We start from the raw sequence: 24,182 nt of genomic DNA on the forward strand, positions 1-24,182 counted from the left end.
TAATAGATATGTACATAGAAATTTTATATATATATATATATATATATATACATACATATATATATATGTATATTCATTTCTCTCTTTCCCTCTTCCTGTCTCTCTTTCTCTCTTTGTACCTTCAAACAGATATGCACCTTTCAGATAGAACCCTTTCTGCCTGAATCTGTAAGTTGATTGCAGTAGTAATGTATGTGGGACAGCAGATCTGGCTCTTTCTCATCTGTGACAGCTTCTTTCCTAGTACACACTTTGTTCTTCCTCGTTATCAGTGAGAAGCAAAAATTTTGACGCACTCGTATTTTTATATGTCATTTAACCAGTATTAACTTTTCACGGCCAACGCTCTGATTCTCTCTCGCCGCAGGGCTTTCGGGTGTATCCCAGTCAAGGGTGCGCACGGACGTGCTGTTTAGAGCCCACGGCAGAGAGGACTGCTCTAGCCTGACTGACCTAGCATTAGTGGCTATTGGGAACAGGACACTCCAGTCTCTGGGGACCATGCATATGGTACCACAAATCTGGATTTTCCTCTTTGGTGCCATACAGCTGCAAAAACTCCTAGTCCTGTATGTTCACTCTCCAATCATCGGAGAAGTAATCGTGGCTTATCAGAATCCAAACTGGCTTTTTATTTTCCAAAGGATTATTTGCTTCCCATCCAGCCATCATAACTTTAGCATTATTAGCCTTTTGCAGGCATTTTTAAAGCAGCAGTGTACACATGCATACGTACGTTTTTGTTTTGCTTTTTGACAAAGGTTGGTGATTTCTTGATGAAATACTGTTTTGATTGTAGACACCTCTCTGAATGTAGTTTCTGCTGTACGTTCCACTGTGCTAGCTCTTCTCTCTCTTTCTCTCTCTCTCTCTCTCTCTCTCTCTGTGAACTCACTTCTCCCACCGCTGAAGATGAATCTGACCAGCATTGCTATCACTCTTGACGTACGACTGTTCCCGTGTGCTCAGATGGCACATACGCACACATGAGGGTACACTAACCTTACTCAGTCTTCTGTGCTGTGCTGTGTGTCCCCTCTCACAGCGAGAAAAGCTGGCACTGATCTGTGTGGCTCAGGACGCCTTGATCTGGAGAAGGTTCTGGAACGGGACTGTGTTTTGTTACTGTGGTGATTCATGTCTACCCCACTGTTGGCAGTTATTTCCGTTTAGTCGCCAAGGAGAGAACAATGAAGAGACCAAACACGATTTTTTTTCTTACAAAAAAAAAAAAAAAGAGAGAAAGTTGTAACATGTAGCACTGTTTCAGCCATTTATCATAAATGAATGATAAATCGTTGGGACGTTAAGTCTGGCCATAAATTCTCTTTGGACTGTTAACGGATGACCATTCTGACTTGCTATTGGATGGTTTCTTTGTTTGTTAAGTGTCCTGTCCAATCACAGCTCAGAGCAGCTTTTTTCTCTTTACTCTCAGTGATCAGAATTGAAAAGAGAGTGGGTCCCTCTCATGGTCAGAAAAATTCACTAAGTGCCAATGAGAAGAACAACAACAAGAAGAGGGAAAAAAACTAATTGAATTGCACTAACTTGTACTGCACAAAACATGTGTTTTTATGTGGCGTTTTTATATACAGAAATTGCAGTTTTAAGAAAAAAAAGTTTATGGTCATAACTGCCTTGATTTCAAAGTGTTGGGTCAGGGATGGGGCAGTTTTCTCTGGCCCCAGTACTATAAGCTGTCTTGGCGGTACTTTATGGCATTGTGTAGATATGGGCCTAATAGAACAGGCCTATCGAGTCTCTGATTTGGCCCTCTTTTGAATATTAAGCATTGATTGGTTGTTATCCAGACTACTGGTATCAAAAGGATGTCACTGCCTTTAGCTGCTATGCTTGTTTTTTTTGGGGGGGGGGGGGGGGGGGGGGTCTTCCTGCATTTGGGACATTTTTGTCTTCCCTCAGATTGTGTTTGGTTGAGAGAACACCAATTAGTGTTGAGGCCTTGCTTTTGGAGATCGTTTTCATCTCATGTGCAGCGGGGTGATTTTAAGATCATTAAGACTCTTCTACCCACAAAACCCCTCACCTGGATCCCTCCTCTCAAAAAAAAAAGAAAAAGTAAGTGTCCAATCATCAGCCTTACTGAATGATGGCTGACCAATAACAGCAGTCTTTGGTCAGGTCAGTCCAAACAGACTTTGCAGACTTTGCTATTGCTCCCAGGGGAGAGACTTTGTGCTGCTCGGTCTTATTTTCTATTGCACTAAAAAAATGGGGGGTGTGGATCAAAGGTGAGGGCCAGTGAGTAGAGGGGCCTGGATGCCAGGTTTGGTAAGAAAGGGTTAAAGAAAAGAGAGAGAGGAAGAAATGGGCAGAAGAGAGGCAGTGACACCTTTTTAATAAGAATACCAATTGTAGTTTCATAGTTATTCATAGTTACTCTAAACATTGCAAAGAATACCACAGTACAAATATTTATCTGTTTGGCTCCTTTGCCACAGTTTTGTCCTGTAACTTTTTTTTAAAAAGAGATCTGTCAAGGTGACTTTTTTTTCAGATTTAAAAAAAAACAAAACAAAAAACAACAAAAAAAAAAACAAAAACAAAAAACAATTGAAAAGCTATAGTGAAGATGACGTGTAAATATTTGTTGTATGTTTTGGGTCATGGGGAAATGGGGGGGGGGGGAACAAAACAAACAAACAAAAACTTTGATGAATGTAAAATCTAGGAAAAGAAAACCCTGTCTTCTGTCATGGAATTACACAATCTTTTTTAAAAAAAAAATTTTTTTTTTGGCATATCAATAGCTAAACCAGCCACAGTGTTGCTTTTGTTTCTTTTCTTCTCGTGTATTAATCATTCTGTCTTTCCAAATACTGATTTTGTTTGAAGTGTGTGAGTGAGTGTGTATGTAAATGTGAATTTAAGTGCATGTGAGTTCTATGCAATGTGTGTGTGTGTGTGTGTGTGCGTCTTTGTGTATTGTAAGGCAGGAAAAAAAATATTGGACTTTCTTTTCCACTTAGGGGGAAGTTGTCCTGCACTCACATTCCGATGGACTACTTCGATTTTTTGCTTGTCTGTCTGTCGAGGTTATTTGTTCATCAGTCAGTCCATCTGATCAGTCTTTGTGCTGTCTGTTCTGCGTCTGTTGTCTGCCTGTCCCCTTTCTCAGCTTTCTCAAGCCGTCTCACAATCATAACCCAGGAAATTAAGCTAAACACCCAAGAAATGTGCAGAGCTTTCTGTCTGTCTGTCTGTCTGTCTGTCTCTGTATCTGTCTTTTTCTTTTTCTTTCTTTTGTGCTTTTCAAGTTGAGGTGTAAAAACAACCTTGCTAACAGAAAGCAAATGGATGTCTATGTAAAAGAAAGAAAAAAAAAAAGACGTTTGTATCAGATTTTCTGTGGCAGCTCTTTTTGAGCACAAGACCCTCGATGCTTTCTTTTTATGAATAAACACCTTGTATTGTCTTCTTTCTTTCTTTTTTTTGACCCTGAAGTTTTCTGTGGAGCCCCAGCTTGGCTTTATTGCTATTGACTCTCTTCCTTGTTTTAATTCATTGTTATCTTTTTTTTTTTTCTCTAAATTTGTGTGCTTTAGTTTTTTGTTTCTGTTTTTTTTTGTTGTTTTCTTCTGTTTTTTGCATGTCCAGTACCTCTTTTGTACTGTCTTGCTTTATTTGGAAACCTTATGGTGATATTTCAGAAATTCACTGTAGTGAGTAAGAAGTTGTGAAGTTGTTTGAATGATGGAAAGGTTGACTTGTGAATGGTATGTTTGATTGATTGACTTTATGGCAAGGTTTTTATGTGATGGAGAGATATTAAATGTGGACTTCAAAAGTATCTGTTTTTTTCCACTTTTTTTCCCTGAACGTCTAATGGAGTCCTGATTGAATACATCCTTCAGGAAAGCTGGACTAACTCTGCACACATTATTTAGACTGTGATAACCTTTATTCAAAACATTACAGAAAACAAATATCAGTTCAATTTGATATTTAAAAAAACCCCTACATCATTATTTTTATTAATTATTTTATGATGGCACGAGGTCACAAGAACATACCAATATGTAAAACGGTATGTGAAATGATATTCAACTGTGTGAAAATACATGTGAATAAGTAATAAGATGTTTATGGAGAAGTGAACTAGAGAAAGAGCTCCACCCTCTGGTTGTCCTGTGACACTGCAGCCTGTGTAATGGAAGGATCTACGACAAATAAAGATCTATGACGAAATTTGGCTCGCAAGACAAAGACACCTCATGATTATTTTCAGCAGCAATGTCCAAATTTATTGAAAAGGATTGATTTTAGCATATAATAATCAAGCTAGTTCCACTAATCATGTAGTTAAAAAGAGGCCAAGGCAACCTCCCACTTTGGCTGGGGATGAGTGTTTTTCTCTAAGAAAAGGTGAACGGACAGAAAAGAAGCACAAAAGAATTCATCTCCCTGCCCAACCCCACCCCCAACACAACTTAGCATGAATAAACTCTTCTGTTTTTTTCTCCACTATTAAACACCTCTTCATTACAAACACAAATTTATGAGCATACGGTCAGTATCATAGTCAGCAATATTCTTAGCAAACAAAAGTCTGTTTCAAGTACAGTCCTTTTCAATATACTGCAACTTGAAACATGTTGGAAACAATAAATAATATACATATATATAGATATATATTTATATATAATTCTAGTATATAATTAAGAATATATACGGAATACACACGGCACTCTTACAAAAAAAGAACACGATTAAAATAAAACATGAAAATTTTAAATATAGTCCCCACTTATGGCTTCATCATTTCCACGTATGATTGGCCTGAAAATGTTCAGTCAGGAATAAAGTGTATTAATGTGATTATGTTTCAGATTTCACTCTCACTGTTTGCAACATAACAAATGGTTCCAGTTGTGTTTGTTTGTTTGTTTTTGTTTGTTTGTTTTTGTTGTTTTATTGTGTATGTAACTTGTAAAAACATAGCGAGTATGAGGAGATCCTGAACCAGAGCTTTGGTATGATTAGGACAAGGACAGGTCATCATGGAATCATGATCAGGAAAGACACAAATCAAGTATAAAACAGCACAAAACAAAAAATATACAACATTATCAGATCTCTGCAACAAACTACACCTGATTTGTCCCCTAACTGCATGAAACAGTAGGATATGCCTCCATTGAGATACCTTTCTTCTACATACACACACACACACACACACACACACACACACACACTCTCTCTCTCTCTCTTCCCCTCTCCTATAAGCACACAGATATTGTGAGGCACATACTGAACAGGTATTTCAGTGAAACACACAGAGGCACGTCATACAGAAGGGCAGTGGATGGAGAGGACTTCCTCATTGGAAAGCCAGCATAAGGATCAGTGGTATATGAAGGCGGTAAGTCAGAAGCACAGGAGTGGAGATGAATGCTTTTATGCTATTGTACTTGATCAGACTTGCTTAAGCACCAGTTGATAAACAAATACTGCATTTCCCCAAAAGAGTGCTGATCCCCGAAAAAACTGTCATCTGTAAGTAGAAATCTCTGAAGTATGACGTCCCTTTCATATCCCCACAGATTACACTTTATTAAAACATACAAAATAAATAAATTAAGCAAACCAAACAAAGGAAAAGTGTCGGAAACTATGGAGGCAGTTTGAAGTCATGCAAGTCCACTTGTCGCGATGGGAAATGAAGTCCAGAGCTTTACACACACACGCACACACACACAAACACACACTCTCACTGCAGAATACACTGCCTTATTATTTCCCCATTATCAAAACAATGCCAGGTCCTTTTCCTCTGTAGCCATATACAGTAGAGCACATCATGGAGACACAACGTCACCAAGACAGAATTAAAGCTCAACCCCCCACCCCCCCATCCCACTCTGCCAAAAAAAAAAAAAAAAAAGCCCAAAAACTCACTGTAATCCGAAAAGGTCTTTCATAATTAAACACGTTATACATGATTCGTGCATTCTCAAATTAGTGGCCAAAAAAAGGAAAATAACACCCCCCCCAAAAAAACGAATCATCAATAATGGAAAGCTTTGCACCTGCACACCAACTTGTCAAAACAAAAGCACTTAAATGTATACAGAGTATACTAGATTGTTTTTGGTATAATATTAATCATTTAGTGTACGTTAAAAATACAGAAGCATGTGCTAAACATACCCATCAAATAACATCTAACCAATAAGTTAGCCACTCCGATTTTTTTCTTCCTCTGTAAAATCAAAATACAATTTAGAATATCAAAACAAAGAAACAGACAAACAAACAAACAAAAAAAGAAGCATGAACTGGCACAAACATATCTGTTTCTGAGAAGCCACATGGCTTGCAGTCAACAACAAGGCAAAATAGATGAGCTTTTTTTTTCTCTTTTACAAGAAAGAAAATATCAAAATTAAACACGTAATAAAGCTTAGCATCCAGCACTTAATAGTAATAGTCATAATCGTAATCATAATAATATCAATAACAATATCAATAATAATGATTCATAATTACATTTTGTTAATCATAATAAGACAAAGATCATGACACCCCTGTTTTCAAATATCCTGGCACAGACTGAGAAACACTCCAGAATAAGAGAGATTACCATGTACACTTCAACTGAATTTAAGCATGGAAGTCATGCGTGTGTACGCACACACACACACACACACACACACACACACACACACACACACACACACACACAAGCAGACTTACACACTAAATCAGACACACACACGGTTTGTGCTTGCTAAGTACAGGAGGGAATGCCTAAATAGAACAGTAACTCCACAACAAAAAAACCTAATAAATAACGCTTCAAATGAAGAAAAAAAATTAAAATCATATTATTATTTAGATCAAACAGACTTTCCCCATTTCCCCCCAAAATGTTTTGTTTTCTTTTCTATCAAAGAAAGAAAGAAAGAAAAAGAGAAAGAAAGAAAAATGGCATGTTCCATGAGGAAACAGACATGTACTGATATATTAAAAATAAAACAGTTACATGCATTTACAGAAAGCCTGGAGTCTCTAAAGGTTAAACCCCTCAAAGTGAGTTAACTTCAGTGTAAAACGTTGTTAGGAACTGTAGCATACATTAAGACCAACAACAAAATTAGCATAAAATGAGTCAGATATTAAGATTTAAATAGTTAATGAAAGCAGGCTTCATAAGGTGGAAGCTATAGTCGTATTTTTAATTGTCCCTCCTTGATAAGAACCATATATGTCTACACACACACACACACACACACATACACACACACACACACACACACACAGAGTTGGCTGACGTCCATACATTGAAACACACATGCACACAGTGGAATGACCATGTAATCCTCTGTAAATTGAAGCCCGTTCCTGATCAGTTTCTGCATTATGGAATGTCAGAGATATGGGAAAATACTGTATAAGGAGTTTCCCTACCCAGTCCATTACCCATCTGAACCCTGACACACACACACACACTCACACTCTCTCTCTTTCTTAACCTGTGTCCTCTCTCTATGTAAAAGATGCAGAGGTTGAGAACTGGGAAGATACCATCCTGCATAGTGTTCACCTCTCTCTCTCACTCTCTCTCTCTCTGTCTTTTGCAAACACATTAACTCATCTGTGTTCATGTTTGTATGTACATGTTATTTTAAAGAGGCAGAGAAAAAAAAAGAAAACATTACAAGGCATTACATTAGAATCCGCAAAAAGTTTGCACAAATAATCATACTTAACAGTCATGAGGACATATCGATATATCCTTAAAGGTAGGTGCGGTCACCATTAATCATCTATATGTAAATTGGAATAAAAATGTAAACCACCGGACCAGGGCATTGATAGGAATCTAGTCAACGTTTAAAGTGCACGTGTGTGGCTGTTTCACTCTGCAGAAGAACAGTGTGCCAATCAGCTGCCCAGCCCTCACACACTCCGACAGCTTTGCATTAGATAAAACACAGCCCCGTATCTGAAGACCTGACCGCATGGCAAGACCACTGTAACTATGTTTAAACTCTCTGTCTCTCTCTCTCTCTCTGACCCGTTGAAGCGTTCTACCAATTCATGTCCAAAACCCTTTTCAAGTCTCTCTGGTCCAGAAAAAAAAAAGATTTATATATAAAACAGCAAGGCTAAAACCCGTCTGGTTTTCTGGAGAAAAAAGAAGGAGACATAGCAAATAGTTCAGGGCCAGAAAGACGAATAGCGAGGGTTAAAGAGATTTTTAGCTCCTTTTCTGACTGCCCTGCCTCCATCCCAGGGCTCTGCGTGTGTGTGTGTGTGTGTGTGTGTGTGTGTGTGGCTCCTCCCACACACATCACAGGCCCCACTCTTTTTCTCTGGAGAGATTGTACACACCGGTCAAAAGGACGGCTGGTTCCGTCCGTGAGGTGGACTAAGAGATCCAGGTGAAGTCCTTCTCGCTTCCCACCCGGGTGTCGCCCTCCTGGGTGGAGTCAGTCTCCTCTTTGTCATTGTCCAATCCGCCCTTGTCCCGCTGGGAGATCCCTGAGTCTGCCCTCCATTTCCTGCTGTCCTCCTCTCCGTCCGCCAGGAGCTCCGACTCTCCCATCATCTCCTCCTCTCCGTCACCGTCGGCGGCATCGTCAGGGTAACGGTGCTCTCCCGGGTAAAGCTCTTCCTCAGGGGAGCCGTCCTCTAGCCCGTCGCCATTCTGGTCCAGCAGGGCTGCCATGCCGCGGCCTGAACACTCCGCACAGACGCCATGGCGACGGGAACCATGTTTGATGCCCACGCTGGCGGCTGACATGAAGACCCGACTGCACACCTTACACACGTACTTCTTGTCTTTACTGTGTACCTGAGAGAGACAGGGAGAGAGAAAGAGAAAGAGAGAGAGGGAGAGAGAGAGCACACATGTTTGTATGTGTATGTCTATGTAAATGTACATGTGTATGTCTATGTATATATGTGAATGTATATATGAGTATGCATATGTATATGTGTATGTGTATGTGCATGTGTGTGTGCATGGGCGATATTGGGGGAGGGCAGGGGGGGGATCATTTTAAAAGTTTGTCAACTCACTTTAATTATAGAGTGTCTCCATTTGTCAAAACTATATCGTCGCTATGGGGCGGAAACCTCTTATGTCCAAAACCGTTAATCTTCAGGAAATGAAAATAACCCTGTGTTTTTAAAATAATTGAACACCGCGTCGTCAGAGTCGGTGTTGCCTCTTTATATATGGTCAAATACTTGCATATGTCATTATATCATCAGTATTTTATCAAAATCACGCTCAAATGGAGTTACGAGGTTCCTGACCAGCGAATGTCAAGATACGTGTTTTGTCCATCATAGATCAGAACTGACGCATCTGAGGCAGTAACTGTATTGCATTACGTTATCATCAACTTACAGGTGACAAAGTCTGTTGTAGCTCTGTGTTCGCTCGGCTCTTCCTGTCGTTGCATACATTTGGCAAAAATCTCTTGTTATAAAAGATTAGGTGCTATGAACAGGCCTGGCTATGGCTAGACGGCAAATGCCAGACTAAACTGTACTCTAACCTACCGTGTTTAGCCTGCACTCTTCTCCGCTCCCACATTTCTCAGGTCTCAAATACATAAAACATTAGCCTCTCTAGACTTAGTGTTTCATGCATAAAGAAAACGCTATACTTATTCAAACAACCAGTAATTTCTGTCGCCTTGCATTGCAAACAACCAGAGACTGTCTCCGAACAACTGCCTACTACTACTGCGTATTCCTCTACACTTGAGTGAGGGATCCAATGGAGTTACAAGATTTAGTCACAAACTAAACTTTTTAATACTTTTCATTGGTTAAATATTTTATACTTTAATCAAATTAACACAAAATGACACACTGAGACGCTATTCAAAATACAGTATCTTAATTATGAAAGTGGTTATTTCATATATCTCAGCATTCTTTCATTAATTGTAAATTATATTTTTTTTTTTATTATAAATTATTATAAAATGTATAATTGTATATATTTTTATGAATCATAATTTTATAAATTCTATCATTTATAGCGCTGACATCCTGCCCCCATTTCTTGGATGTTATCAGTTAGTGGATGTTCTCTACTGCCTCTTACTGGCCTCATGTAGTATTGTACAGTTCAATACTCACCAGAGTGTGTCTCTTCATGTGTTCTCTGCGGGTGAACTTTTTTCCACAGATCTCACAGGGGTAGGGCCTTTCGCCCGTGTGTGAGCGCATGTGTCTCTTCAGGATACACTGGTGCATAGCCGAGAAACTGCAGTACGGACACTTAAACTTCTTTCTGATCACTGTGAAGTCATTCACTGCACAGAAAGAGAGAGAGAGGGGGAGAGGGAGAGAGATTATGAGATTGTTGAACAGTTCCCCACAGACGTGTACTGATCAACTTAAACTGCGAGTTTGAACATCATCAACTAATGATGATCTCCTCCTAACCCAAATGCCTAGAGGCTAGAAATTATTAGCAGAACACATTCCCGGTTTGCTCCTCTGGCTAAACTGCAAAAGATTTTGTAATGTGTAATTGCTCTCTTGTTAAGCAGCGCTTTTATAACTGCGTGAGGACATCCTTTTTGAGGAGAGTTGGATTAGAGTTTTCTTTCCAGACAGACCACTGTCAGATGGGTGTAAAAGTGCACTCAGGTTGTTTTTTTTCTAATGTAAGAGCACAGTCAAAATAGGCCACGTCAACGCGACCCATCTGCCTCTGAACTGACATCCCAAACCCAGCACAAGCACACGGTTCCCCCGGCAACCAGCAGCAAGCATTCAGGAACTACTGACTGGCACACTTAAAAAGTCAGCATACAAGCATTCAGGAACTACTGGCTGGCACACTAAAAAACTCAGCATACAAGCACCTAGAGGAGGGAAGCCTGTGACTCCTCAGCAGACAAGCAATGACATTATCAAGTGATTAATGTAAATTTAGGCTGCAGAGAAGTAAGAGAGAAGATAAGAAAGGCAGAAGGATGAGGTCAGCAGACTGCAGGTGGATTGTTCTTTTCTTGTTAGGGTTCCTGTAATCTCATTAATCACCGGTCTGACCCGGTACAGAGAGGGGGGCATGAGCCCATCAAGGTCAAACAGACATCAAATCGGCTTTCCACAGCGTAAAGTGACTAAGATTGATTAAGAGTACTGACTTAAGATCACATACTGACATCGTTAATGCTCTTTCACGGATCAGGACGCTGACAACAGCTGACAATGTGTAAAATGAAGAGATCAGTGTAAATGACATTATGGTTTCTTCTGTTTTTTGATTGTCTCAAAACAGTCACCGAACAAACGGCCAGTCAAACGATCAAACAAACTACAAACAAATGACCAAAATGTGAGTGATACAAAGGAAAAAATCAGAAATGATGATAAAAACCTTGCCCACATAATCTAATGAAAAGAATATTCCACAGTGATGTAGAGGCAAACAAGTTCTAGAAACCTTTCAATGGACTTGAACTATTATACATTTTTCATTTCATTATTTTTTTCAAGATTTATTTCCCTTCCAAATAAGAGTACACAACATGTTTACGTTTGAATTCCGCAATGAATAAAGGATGAATTTCAGAGCCTATTTCTGCGGATGCTTCACGTGAAAGTTTATTGACTACAAAGATACAAACAAACAAATTTACAGTTTTTATTACACAAAAATACACATCTATATCAATAAGAACATTAAGTAGAAAAACAATTGTGTTAAATTTTACGTCTCTCTGTTCTATAAGACCAGAAAAGACAGAACAAGTGCAACAGAACACAGTTATGTTTGCTGCATCCAACTCTGTAAGGATTCTATCAGGTTTTCTCTTCAGCAGAATTCTTCTTTTTTTTTTTTTTGGAACAGAAGACATACACAAGGGAGGGACATAAATTATAATATTTTTTCCCCTGAGGAAAAAGTGCTAAGATGTTCAAAACTTTCACTTAAGTGTAAGTTTCTCATATTTTATCTCTTTTTGCATAGTGGCTCAAGCAATGAGTTCCTTTCAAAAAAAAAAAAAAAAAAGCACCGTACATTCAATTTTGCCCCTGTCTTGACACGAACAGACGGGCGTAACCTCACTCATGCAAAACCCAACAGACAGCCAAGCACAAGAGAATCATCAAAAATTGGAACTGGCATGTCACATTCTGTCTTAGAGAAAACCCCACCGCCCAGCATCACGGGAGCTGGATGGGCCAAAGTGAAGTGGAGAGCTGGTTTCTATTTTCCTACAGGGCGGCTGTTGTATCACAGTGGATTTAAAGAGCACCTTCCATCTCACAGAACACAACGAGGCCTTGTCTCTCTCTTTAAGAATGCCTGAATACTTTCCCCATTCACACAGACATATACGTGATTGTTCCGTCTCTGCAAACCATGGCACAGACAACTTCCGACGTGGTTTCAATTAATCTTATTTCCAAAAATACAAACTGTAACAAGCTTAGGACGAATGCTAGGAGTAACTTACTGTGCATGTCTGTGGGGTAACGTGAAATTATCCCACAGACATTGCTTTCCCTCGATATCACAGCTGGTCACTCCGACTGTTGTGATGCACACATGGCTGTGTAATAATCCGATCTTGGAGAGAGGTAGCGCTATTAAAAATGAATGAAAAAACAAGCAAGCTGCATTTCTTCCTTTCTACTGAGGAGTTACACTCATGGTCACTTTATTAGAGACACCTGCCTTGTAGATCCACATTGTTAGTGGACAGTTAGAGACTACAGCCCATCTGTTGCCATGGCCAGTTTAGTCATGCTCTGGCACTTCTTCAACAGTCAGTTTCTGACCACAACACCGCTTGTTTGGTGGGTATTTTTGGATGGCGGCCAATCTCAACCCAGCCGTGACACTGACGTATGTAAAAACCCCAGCTACGTTGCTCTTTCTGATACACTCATACCAGCATGACACCCACTGCCATGCCACTACCATGTCAGTGTCACAGTTGTGTTGAGAATGACCTGCCACCCCAATAATACCAAGTCAACCAGTGCTGTGGTCAGACACTAAGTGTTGATGAGTGAGGTAGACAGTAGCTGACAAATTGCGCTTGTCAACAGACAGGCTACAGTCGGTAACTGCACACATGTATAGTCTAACTATAAGGTAGGTATATTGTATGGAGTGGCCAGTGAGTGCAGGTCCAAGGGAGCTGCCTGTAGTAAAGTGGATCGTGTGTGTATTTGTAACTAGTTGTAAGTGATTGGAATCCATTTTTAATTATTGCTGCTATGCAAAATCTGCTTTGATACAAATGGCCATTCCAGGAAATGGCAAAACTTTGTCCTAAACTTCCACATATGGCTTTTTTTTAGGAGTTTACATCTTAATATCTAATTTGTCTAGAATTTAGATCTATGAAATTCACTAGAACTTGCAAAAACAAACAGTAAACCCATATAGCGAACATTTCTCTGAAAAAAGTGATGTTTTTGTTGGGAAGAACACTTATGTTGCTCTTACTCTTATGTTCAGAGTTTTTTCCACACAGATCCCCTTGGTAAAGCCATGAAAGCAAAGAAAAGTGGCAATCATTTAGAAAAAAAAAAGAATTTAGTCTAATTTCACAAGTCTATTTTACTACGGTGAAATGAACCAAAAAATCCAGTTCAGTGCTGTCTTTAGTGCAATATCCTCAACACTCCTCCTTTCCCAATAATCAGCTGAGAACAGAGCAAAAACATGGGTTATGAATTATCCACAACTATCTGCCCAAGTCCCCAGCAGTTGCCCCTGCCTTCTCATGTAGGCAGAGGACACTGGAGTCACACACAGGCCTCCACCCGTTTCCTCTGCATCTCTGAGCCTGGGGGGGGGGGGGGGGGGGGGGGGGGGGTAAACTGACTTCCTGTAGGTGGCAGTGCTGTGTGAGGGTGTGCGATTGACACAGATTCTTTCTTTTTTTGGTGACAAGCATGATAAGTCGGTGCCTGATAAAGAGCACAAACAGACCCCATACCAACTGCTCATCATGACCTAAGAGTATCAGTGTGGAGTGACACAGAATCACTCAGACAGAAAGACATACTGGTGTCTACATGGAAGAGTTCCTTGGTACGAAACCAAATCACCTCAAAGACATTGCCTGACAGTGTTGTTCAAACAAACACAGATCCATAAGCACAAGGTATCATAAACATGACATTTCTTCTTTGCATAGCAATTGTGCTTAATGACAGCCAAAGCTGAAAAGTTAATGCATATATATTTGTATAAAAACCTTTAAATACATATTTTTTTTATTGAAGAATACATACATCCTTACAGGTATTACAAACACGTTAGATATCAAATCAGTGCTTTTGCCTCAGGTTTTAGTAAGCCTGAAGAACAAAAAGGCTTCTCATCAGAGCAATGAAGAGATAGAAAAAAACAACAGAAATGGGATGGAGGAAGAAACAGGAAAAAACGGACAGGCAAGTCATCGATCTTCGTTATGGGCGTGGCTGTGGTTGCTATGGGCATCAGCCTTGAGTAAATGCAGGTTCCACAGTTGCTCAGGGGCAGAGATGTTTGATTGGCAGCAGATCTTGGCGTGCGTGGCCAGGTTCTTCTGCGTGCTGAAGGCCCGTGTGCAGGCGGGGCAGGTGTACACGCGTTCGCTGGAGTGCACGGATGAAAGGTGGCGGTTAAGGTCTGTGCGGTCGCGGAAGTGCTTCAGACAGTAAACGCACTGCATCAGCTTGCGTTTGAAGTGGATGGTCTTCTCATGGCGGTCAGCATTGGATTTGAGGGTGAAACTGGCCGGACACTGGGAGCACTGGAAGCGCGCTGGCTGCGGTTCGGCCGGAGAGGCCAATAGAGGTCGCTGTTGCTGCTGTTCTAGGCAGTCCAGAGACAAAGCCATGAGTGAGAGAGTGTGGTTGTACTCATGCTGTCTCAGCTGGAACAGGCTGCTAAACAGTTGCTTGCACAGGGAACAGGCCAGCTCCTGGGGCCAAACCGGCCCTTCAGCACGCACCTCCGCCACCGACACACCACGCTTCTCCTCTACCATCTGATCCTCCTCTCCAGGAGTCTGGAGAAACTCCAGTGCTGGGAGTGTGAGGGAGAGGGAGAGAGAGAGAGAGAATGTTAGGACTAACGCTGTGAGATAAGCTTATGTATCAGAAAAAGAACAGCCATGCAGTCATGCAGTGAGGAGCAGATAAAAGAGTGAAAGGCCACAGAGTTGGGGAGTTGTATTTATGTTCCCTCATACCTGCAGTGTCGCTCTGCGTATCTTCTGCATCTTGGAGGTCCTCCTAGAAACACAAGACACACTGTGAACACTCCAAACCGCCTAACGTCAAACCTTAAGAAGGTTCTGTATTCTTAAGTGACACATACACTCCAGATTTGTGCATTCATTCACGTGCGCACACACACACACACACACACACGCACACACACACACAAACAAGAGAAGGAGGAACAAGAAAATGAAGAGGACAAGACCTTAAAAGAAAGAAATAGAAAAGAAATAGTTAAACAACAGATATTTTGATACCAGAGAAACAGAACAAGCAGACAAAATGACAGCAGAGAATGTCTTGTATGTAGCTGATATAATCTGTAATCTTAATGTATGGAGTGGTCTGCCAATCCGTCTCAGACATTTAACCCTGGACCTCCTTTTGGCCTGCACAACAGGTGGAGAGAGAGAGAGAGAGAGAGAGAGAGAGAGAGAGAGAGAGAGAGAGAGAGAGAGAGAGAGAGAGTTTTCTTTGTCGTGGGGCATAATGTGATATCCAGTGTTTGCTTGTGGGACATGGTGGAGGGGACACTGCCACACTTTTGTTTGTTCGTCATTGCTCTGGGGTTGTACGTAAGTGCACTCCACCCTCTATATCCTTCCCCCTCCCCCCTCCCAACTCCTTGTAAAAGAGCGACACTCTATGGACTAATGAAACAGATGGCCTGTCCGCTGAGATAGCGCGGTTTCTTTGGAGGGAGGTCCAGCATAACCAAATGCCACTTCAGCACACACAGGGCGAATGCAATTTCCTGGGCTCTACATTAGAGGACAAAAACCCCACCCCGCTTTCCCCATTGTCCACTGATATTGATTCTCTCTGTCCCTTAACCTCGCCCCTTCCAAGCTCACAAAGTGATTCTCAGCTAGCTACAGGACAGCTGCTGGTGTGAATGTCATGTCTTGAATTCCCATTTAAGACAATAATGAAAACTGCAGGATGAAGAGACATGGAAGACACAAATAGGAGAGAGAGAAAAGTGAGTGAGAAAACAAAAAGAAAAGAGAGAGAGAGGCAGAGTGTGAACGAACACAATGCTGTGGTAAAGAGCAAAGGGGTAAAAAAGATCCTCTGCGATAGACTTACCTCTGAGGTCGAGGGTTCGGGGCCCTCCTCCACGTCCAGCCTCTCTGAGGTGCCCGCAGCCTGCATCAGACTGAGGGCCCCCGGGAGCCGCGCTTCGGCGGAGGGCAAGGGCGTAGGCGGAGGCGGTGGTGGTGGTGGTGGAGGAGGAGGAGGAGGAAGAAGAGGAGGAGGAGGAGAAGACGCCCCTTGTTTGCTATCAAATTTGCCCCCTGGATGAGTGGAGCTGCTGTTGTAGTTGTTGGAGAGGCCAAACCCTGAGGAGCACAGGAAACGAGTCTCACCCACGTACACTGGACCCATCTGGCTACTTCCACACACCAGGAGAGAGGGGGCAAGGGGGCACAGAGACGCACTTCATTCCAAAAAAAAAGACTAAACTATCTATTAACTAAGGGAATAAGGCGAGTGTTTTTGCACGGAACGGGGTTAGGGGTTTTCTTCTCTCTCCCTCCCTCTCTCTCTCTTTCTCTCTCTGGTTTCTCTCTCTTTCTCTCTCGCTCCTGCCCTTCTTCTCCATCCACCCACGTGTGCACGCAAGGGACGACCGTGTGAGAGTGTGTATGTGTCTGTGTGTGTGAGTGGTGTGCCGTGCATGTGTGATTGTGAGTATGTGAAAAATAGTGAAGGGTTTTCAGACGGATTTCAGAAGATGTCTCCTCTCCTCATTTTAAAATGACAGATGCCACATTTTGTTTGGCAGAATCCATCCTAGAAGAGAATCAATGATGGGTTGTAGGTAATCTACGAAAAGCAGCGCACAGGAAAAAGGTGATCAGATCCGAACTCCTCTTCCTGTAAATACTATACCATCACAGACAAACCACTGTCTTTAGCAACATCATCACTGACAAGCTGAATTAACACATTCTCAGAATAGACACTCACTTATTACACACAAACACCACTGGATCTGCTTGGGTTTGCACAGAAACAGAGCGATGTTTGGATGAGAGAGTTGGACTGGCTGTAGTTAAAGTGAGGTTTGGATGAGAGAGTTTGACTGGCTGTAGTTAAAGTGAGGTTTGGATGAGAGAGTTTGGCTGGCTGTAGTTAAGTGAGGTTTGGATGAGAGAGTTTGACTGGCTGTAGTTAAAGTGAGGTTTGGATGAGAGAGTTTGACTGGCTGTAGTTAAAGTGAGGTTTGGATGAGAGAGTTTGACTGGCTGTAGTTAAAGTGAGGTTTGGATGAGAGAGTTTGACTGGCTGTAGTTAAAGTGAGGTTTGGATGAGAGAGTTTGACTGATTGTAGCTAAAGTGAGGTTTGGATGAGAGAGTTTGACTGATTGTAGCTAAAGTGAGGTTTGGATGAGAGAGTTTGACTGGCTGTAGTTAAAGTGAGGTTTGGATGAGAGAGTTTGACTGGCTGTAGTTAAGTGAGGTTTGGATGAGAGAGTTTGGCTGTAGTTAAAGTGAGGTTTGGATGAGAGAGTTTGACTGATTGTAGTTAAAGTGAGGTTTGGATGAGAGAGTTTGACTGATTGTAGTTAAAGTGAGGTTTGGATGAGAGAGTTTGACTGGCTGTAGTTAAAGTGAGGTTTGGATGAGAGAGTTTGACTGGCTGTAGTTAAAGTGAGGTTTGGATGAGAGAGTTTGACTGGCTGTAGTTAAAGTGAGGTTTGGATGAGAGAGTTTGACTGGCTGTAATTAAAGTGAGGTTTGGATGAGAGAGTTTGACTGGCTGTAATTAAAGTGAGGTTTGGATGAGAGAGTTTGACTGGCTGTAGTTAAAGTGTAGGTAAAGTTGTGGAGTAGATAAGCTGTAGTTAAAGTGGAGTAGTTAAAGTGTAGGTAAAGTTGTGGAGTGTAAGTTATGTGCAGTGATGTGGAGTACTTAAGCTGTAATGTAAGTGGTGTCAAGTAGTTAAACTGTAGTCTGAAAAACTGACGTATTGTGGAGTAGTTAAGCTGTAGTTGATGTGATGTGGAGTACTTAAATTGTAGTCAAAGTGTTGTGGACAACAACCCCTGGATAACTAGCTCCCTTAAGATATGGAATGATCTAATTAAACGACACCACCTGAAGGGCAGGGGTGAAACCTTTAAATGGTTTACCTGCAACCCAGCCTTCATGCCCAGTAAATATGCCAGGAGCTTTGTTGACTGGACAGGAAAACGTCTTACAGTGTATTGCACTCTGTTGAATTCCAGGAGCTGAAGGACAACTTTAACTTACAGAATCAGGATCATTTTAGGTATTTACAAATGAGAGATTTTATTGGCAAGAAATTTCTAAAGGATGACGTCACAATGGGTAGAGAGTTTCTCGATATTTTTCAAAAAGCTTACGAAGATGCCACTTATCAAAAAATGATTTCTAAATTGTACTTTGCTCTTCAAAATTTAAAAGGAGGCCACAGCTTGAAAATTAAAGACAGTTTTTAGGATGAAAATGAATTTTCATTTTAAAATAATGTATCTTGGTGATCTGGAAGATGTTCAATGTACAAAGCGAGATAAATACTTGTTGAGAATGTTATTAGCGGCGAGCAAAAAAGGCTATGACCAGAAACTGGCTTAAGAGAGATGTACCAACCATAAATGAATGGATTGACCTAGTTTATGAAATATGGAGAGAATCATATTTACACTAAGAACTCAAATCGATGTCTTTAATGAAAGCTGGTCAACCTCGCTGCTCTACGTGTCAACAATACGGCCTGACTTTGTCTAATGATAGAATTAGTATATTAGTGATTATTATTTCCCCTCTTGGTGCAGAATTAATATGGATAATCATAAACATGTCCACATACTTTTGCTTATTTTAAGGATGGATTCTCCTCTGGTTCACCATTATTATTTTCTGTTTTGTTTCGCTGTGTTAGGTTCGAGTGACTGAACTGTGTCATATTTGCACTTATGCTTGCGTGTGTCTCTTTATACAACAAAAACCCCAATAAAAGGTAAATTACAAAGTGTTGTGGAATAGTTAAGCTGTAGTTTAAGTGATGTGTAGATTTGTTGTGGTGTCAGGGAACAGCCGTTCTATTAATAAAATGATTTCTCCCATTCAGTCCTAAACATACCACTGAGCCCACTGTTTTTATGCTAAATGTCTCAGAGTCATTCCCTCACTGTGTGTGTGTGCGTGCATGTGTGTGTGTGTGCGCGCGCGTGTGTTTGCACATGCATGTGATACTAGGACCTAAAAATATTGATTCTTTTTTTTTTTTCTTTAGGATTTCAGAGGAGGAGTATTGCTGGGAACATAGTTGTTTAGTGTAGTTTGGTCAGAGGAGAAAGGCTCTGGTAAGACACAACCATGCACAGATTCCTGGACCGTTCTGCTCCACACCCTGCATTCCCATCATTAGCAAACACACATACACATACACCCATACTCCCTCTCTCTCTCTCTCTTCACACATATTCTGTCTCTTGTCCTCTTTCCACCCACACACACACACACACACACACACACAAGACCATTGAAGGCAAGCAGACTGAAGACGTCTCTTCCTTGATCACCATCATTTGCGCATCAGCGAGCGTTTAATCTTTGAGACATGGTCCGTACAGGTATCAGGATCTGCTTGCCTGATGTTCATTAACTTCTCACTGATCCCTTAACGCGATCAACTGGTGACACTGCCAGACCTGACAATCTCTTTCAATGACCTAAAAATCCTCAGCTTTCTTAGAACAATTGAAACAATTGACTCCACTTAAATGAGTGGAAAACACACTTTTAAAGGGATTTCAAATCTTTCCAGGAACAACATAAGGATTAGGTAAATGACCTAATCTGAGGGGTGGCAGACAGTGATTATACCAGAGGTGTGTGAGAGGTTACCCAATGGTCATTATCAGTCACAACTGTCCTGGTACATGCCGAGAACATGACGTTCTTCTCTCTAAGTAACTTACACAGGAGCGGAGTTTGAGTCTGTTCCATGACACAAACCTGGACCACTCTGTGTGGATGTCACTGACAGCTGCCAGCCCACTCTGTTTTAATGGGACTGAGACTGAAATTTCACATCCCCGTATATCCAGTGCTTACACTCTGCAACAATCTAGCCCATGTCTGGAGGACAATTTCAAATCAAATAAAACAAACACAATATCTCTCTCGCTCTCTCTCTCAGACACTCTCTCTCTCTCTCTATATATATATATACATATACATATATGTGGTTTAGGAAAAATCACACACACACACACGTGTGATTTTTCCTCAAACGTTCTGCACTAACCAGAAGTCATCCGTATGGAAAGCATTCATTTACATTTTTTCAATTTCCAATACTCACACAATATTGCTTGCAAAAAGTCTAAAACATTTTATTTGCTGACATTTCATTCCAAAGACCATTGTCTGAGCATTTAACACAGAGTGTTCTGGGCAGCAAATGTAAAATATCTTCTCCAAACCTCTTTTTTCCCCTCAGCTGTTTCCCATTACCCCATTATCCAGTCTGAGTTGAACTGACTTAAAGTTGTCAATTAAGATTAAGAAAGGGTATATCCATCAACCTCTATTGCATTTATCATGGAACACACAGACTTTCATCTCCTCTGTGTGCTTTACGGACTGTGGTTAAACGGGCACTGTACGGAGAAAAAAAAAATTCAAGTCCCGACCAGAGGGGGCAACACAGATTCAGTTTTTTGAAAACAGGGGAGACACAATGGATTACTTTCACACTTCAGAAATCACTGACTCCAATAAGGAATTACAACCGAAACTTCACAGCACAGAGTGACAAAATCATTCACGCACTCCATCAGCAGAGTGTGATGCCAAAACTCACATTTATTAACTTCAGAATGACTAGGATAATACCGTCTGTATGTGGGAATCGCTCATTTTAAAAAGCGACCAGTGATGAGGAGAAACTTAGATTTTTTTTTTTTGTAAACTCTGCAAATTATTAATGGTTAGTGACACGACGCTCCTGGAAGAGGAGTGCTCACTCCCTGTGTTTGGAGTGGCAGACTGCCAGAGGAACAGTTCTGTGTTTGGGTATAGGCACTTCTCAGCAGGTTGGCATGGCTCTCTGTGATGAGTGGACACCCAGGGGGGAGGACAGGGAGCAGTGGGTTGGAGGAGGTCTCTCTCAGTTGGCTGATTGGCCCTCCTAATCCTCTTGCTCTTCTGGAACCCCCTAGGGAACGGAGTGGAGCGGAGTCCAGACTATAGGTTCTGAACAGTGAAAGTTGGAGGCTTTGAGCATGTGAGTGGATGGTTCACACTCAGGTGACGAATGACCAAACATGAGAAACAAATCAGTTTTGAGCCGCGCACCCAAACACCACACACGGACATGGCTTCCTGCTCTATGAAATGTTGCTAGCAGGTCAACTGTTTAAGTGCAAATAAAGGTTTTAGGAAGAACTTTCAGCACTGTGAGGGAAACTCATAACAATAAAACAAAACAAAAACAAAACAAAACAAAAAAACCCATCATATTAGTGTATATTAGGCTATTAGGCTAAAATCATATGAGTCTATGGCATATTTTTTAGAGTAGTTCCTTTATGTATGGATAGCTCCATCAATGTTTAAAGTATTCACATGTATAGTCATCTCACACAGGACAGGTCACAGAAGTGTACTCTTCTCTTTTCTCTGTGTCATTTTCCAGAGACAGTGTGTGCAGTGTTTAAGCTCAGTCTGAGATTCATCCTTAGTTGACTATGTGTGAATGAGATGAACCCCACTGAACCAAGCAGACGCACAGCTCTGATCAGCCTCATTATGCCAGCACACTGATAGAGACACAAACCAGCCATCTCAGGCAATTACTGCAGCAGCACCCAGCTTTACCGCACGCGCACACACACACACACACACACACACACACACACACACACACACACACAAACACATATAAACAACACACACGCACACACACACACACACCGCATACACAGACAAACAAACAAACACACTCAATGCTATCCGTTTATTTCCTTCCTCATTCCTAACTACACCCCCTTTTACTGTAAAACCCAAAGAGAGAAAAAACAGTCTTTTAGCCTTTCAGCCAAGTCCCTTAAAAGTAGCACACAGGGCCACTGGACGAGAGGCAGCTGAGCATATCAGTGAATCTAAAGGATTACACACATTTTCTCTGGAGACTGGAATGGTGACAGTTGAGTGGACAGGTTGTCAGTTTGCTGTCACACCTCATAGATCACTTTTCAGCAGAAAAATACCTAAAGCAATCCCACTCCCAGGTCTGACCCCGGCCGGCCAATGGCCACGCTCGCTCAACGACGCGCAGCCCAGGAGCCCGAAATGACGTCAGTGACCTGCCACTGCCTCGGTTTCCATTAAATCAATGCCTTTCCCAACGCATTTAAATAAATAAAGCCTGAACTGGAGATGGGGTCCGCTGATCCGTCAAACGGGACGAGGCTGCGGTCCAGCGTATTTGTGTGAAGCCAAAGGAACAGTGTTTATTTAAGAGGGACACACACTCTTGGAGGATGACCCCTTGACCCTTGCATTAAGCATTAATGAGAAAGAGCTCTATGCGTAAGATCTGTAAATTAGGTACTGTTTGTTAATGCCACTTGAAAAGCAAACTTAAAGATCTTTATATTTATTTATTTGTTTGTTTGTTTATTTACTTAACTATAGTCAGATCGCTCAAGTCACTCAGATGGTCGAGGATTATATGGAATATTTAATTGTTGCAAACGGAAATGAGAAGGCAATAAAATCCTAAGAGGTCTTCTCAGAGGGTATTCATGTAAGGTTTTTTTTTTTTTATCATGGTTTAGATAAACACCATTCTGTCCTTCTTCATGTCATGTCTTCTCTGTCATATCAGAGCTCGGTGCCGTGGGTGACAGCGTCTGCGCTTCGTCTTCCAGAGTGCCCATTATGTCTTAATCCAGTCCACTTTCCCCTAACCGTCACAAAGCCAGGCCCCTGACAAAGGCCCAGCCTTGTGCAGCCGGCTCCAGGGAACACTTAAGGAGCATGGCGGATTTAAGCCTTACACTCCTGTCTCCTTCCCCCCCCCCCTCCTCCTCCCACAAAGAAACACTGAGAGTTTAACAGACAAAAGACACAATTATCAGTCAGTGCAAGCGGAAAGAAAGAAAAAAAAAACAGAGAGAGAGGACGCAAATGCACTCTCTCTCTCTCTCTCTCTCTCACACACACACACACACACACACCTAAAACAGCTTGATGAAGTGTGCAGAGAGCAGAAAAATTAGTCTAATGATTTAAAAGCTTTTATTAACCTAGTGCTACTTGCTTTTTGCAGACAGTATCTGTAGACTGTGGAGAGAAACAAAGGAGGGAAGGTAACGTGTGAAGGTAATGTGAGTCAACGTTTGAGTTTGACTTATAAACACAGACATACACGTGACACAACCCAAAAATATTAAAGCTTTCAACAGCCACAACAACTCTTCTCTTTTAATACCACATATTCACAGTGTATTTCTCACACAGCATTGATCACACAGAAAATTTGGCACTCGATCGAAAATGCGCCGAACCAACTGTATCTATGTTCAGAAACCCCCACTTTCAAACTCAACCCAAACTCAACCTGTGCTGTAGTCTCAGTTTACTCATGCTGTTTAACAACAACAGAGTCTATTTTGTTTTACATCTCAAACCTTTGAAAGAGAGTTTGGGAAATACCCAGAGAGACACAACAGGAAACCAAGAGCGTCAGCACAGCCTGAGATGCTCTCAGGTTCTGCCCAGCGCACGCCGTTGGGTCCACAGACTTCTACGGGAATAAGGGAAGGTTCTCTACCTGAGTCGGCTGATCACTGTTTGGGTCTACGGACCCTCTACTGAAGCACGGGGTTGTGCAGAGTTCTGTGGAAGCGTTTGGGAGTAATAAGGAGCTAAACAGTTGGACTTACGAGATAAGGAGTGCCCT

At 41.5% G+C, this 24,182-nt stretch overlaps 1 protein-coding gene across 1 annotated transcript in view; it reads right to left on the reverse strand.

Moving 5' to 3' along the window:
* Positions 1-8,392: 8,392 nt before the first annotated feature.
* The window catches only part of zbtb46 (zinc finger and BTB domain containing 46), a 36,158-nt gene continuing 20,368 nt past the window's right edge, over positions 8,393-24,182 (reverse strand). The window contains exons 2-4 of the mRNA XM_030770010.1: positions 24,166-24,182; positions 10,129-10,304; positions 8,393-8,824 (exon numbers count right to left, since the gene is read on the reverse strand). The exon at positions 24,166-24,182 is cut by the window's right edge and continues 262 nt beyond it. Coding sequence (XP_030625870.1) covers positions 8,399-8,824; positions 10,129-10,304; positions 24,166-24,182 — 619 coding nt within the window. The 3' untranslated portion in view covers positions 8,393-8,398. The remainder of the gene's footprint in view (positions 8,825-10,128; positions 10,305-24,165) is intronic.

This window comes from Chanos chanos, chromosome 3 (assembly GCF_902362185.1).
Source record: "Chanos chanos chromosome 3, fChaCha1.1, whole genome shotgun sequence".
Classification (NCBI taxonomy): domain Eukaryota; kingdom Metazoa; phylum Chordata; class Actinopteri; order Gonorynchiformes; family Chanidae; genus Chanos; species Chanos chanos.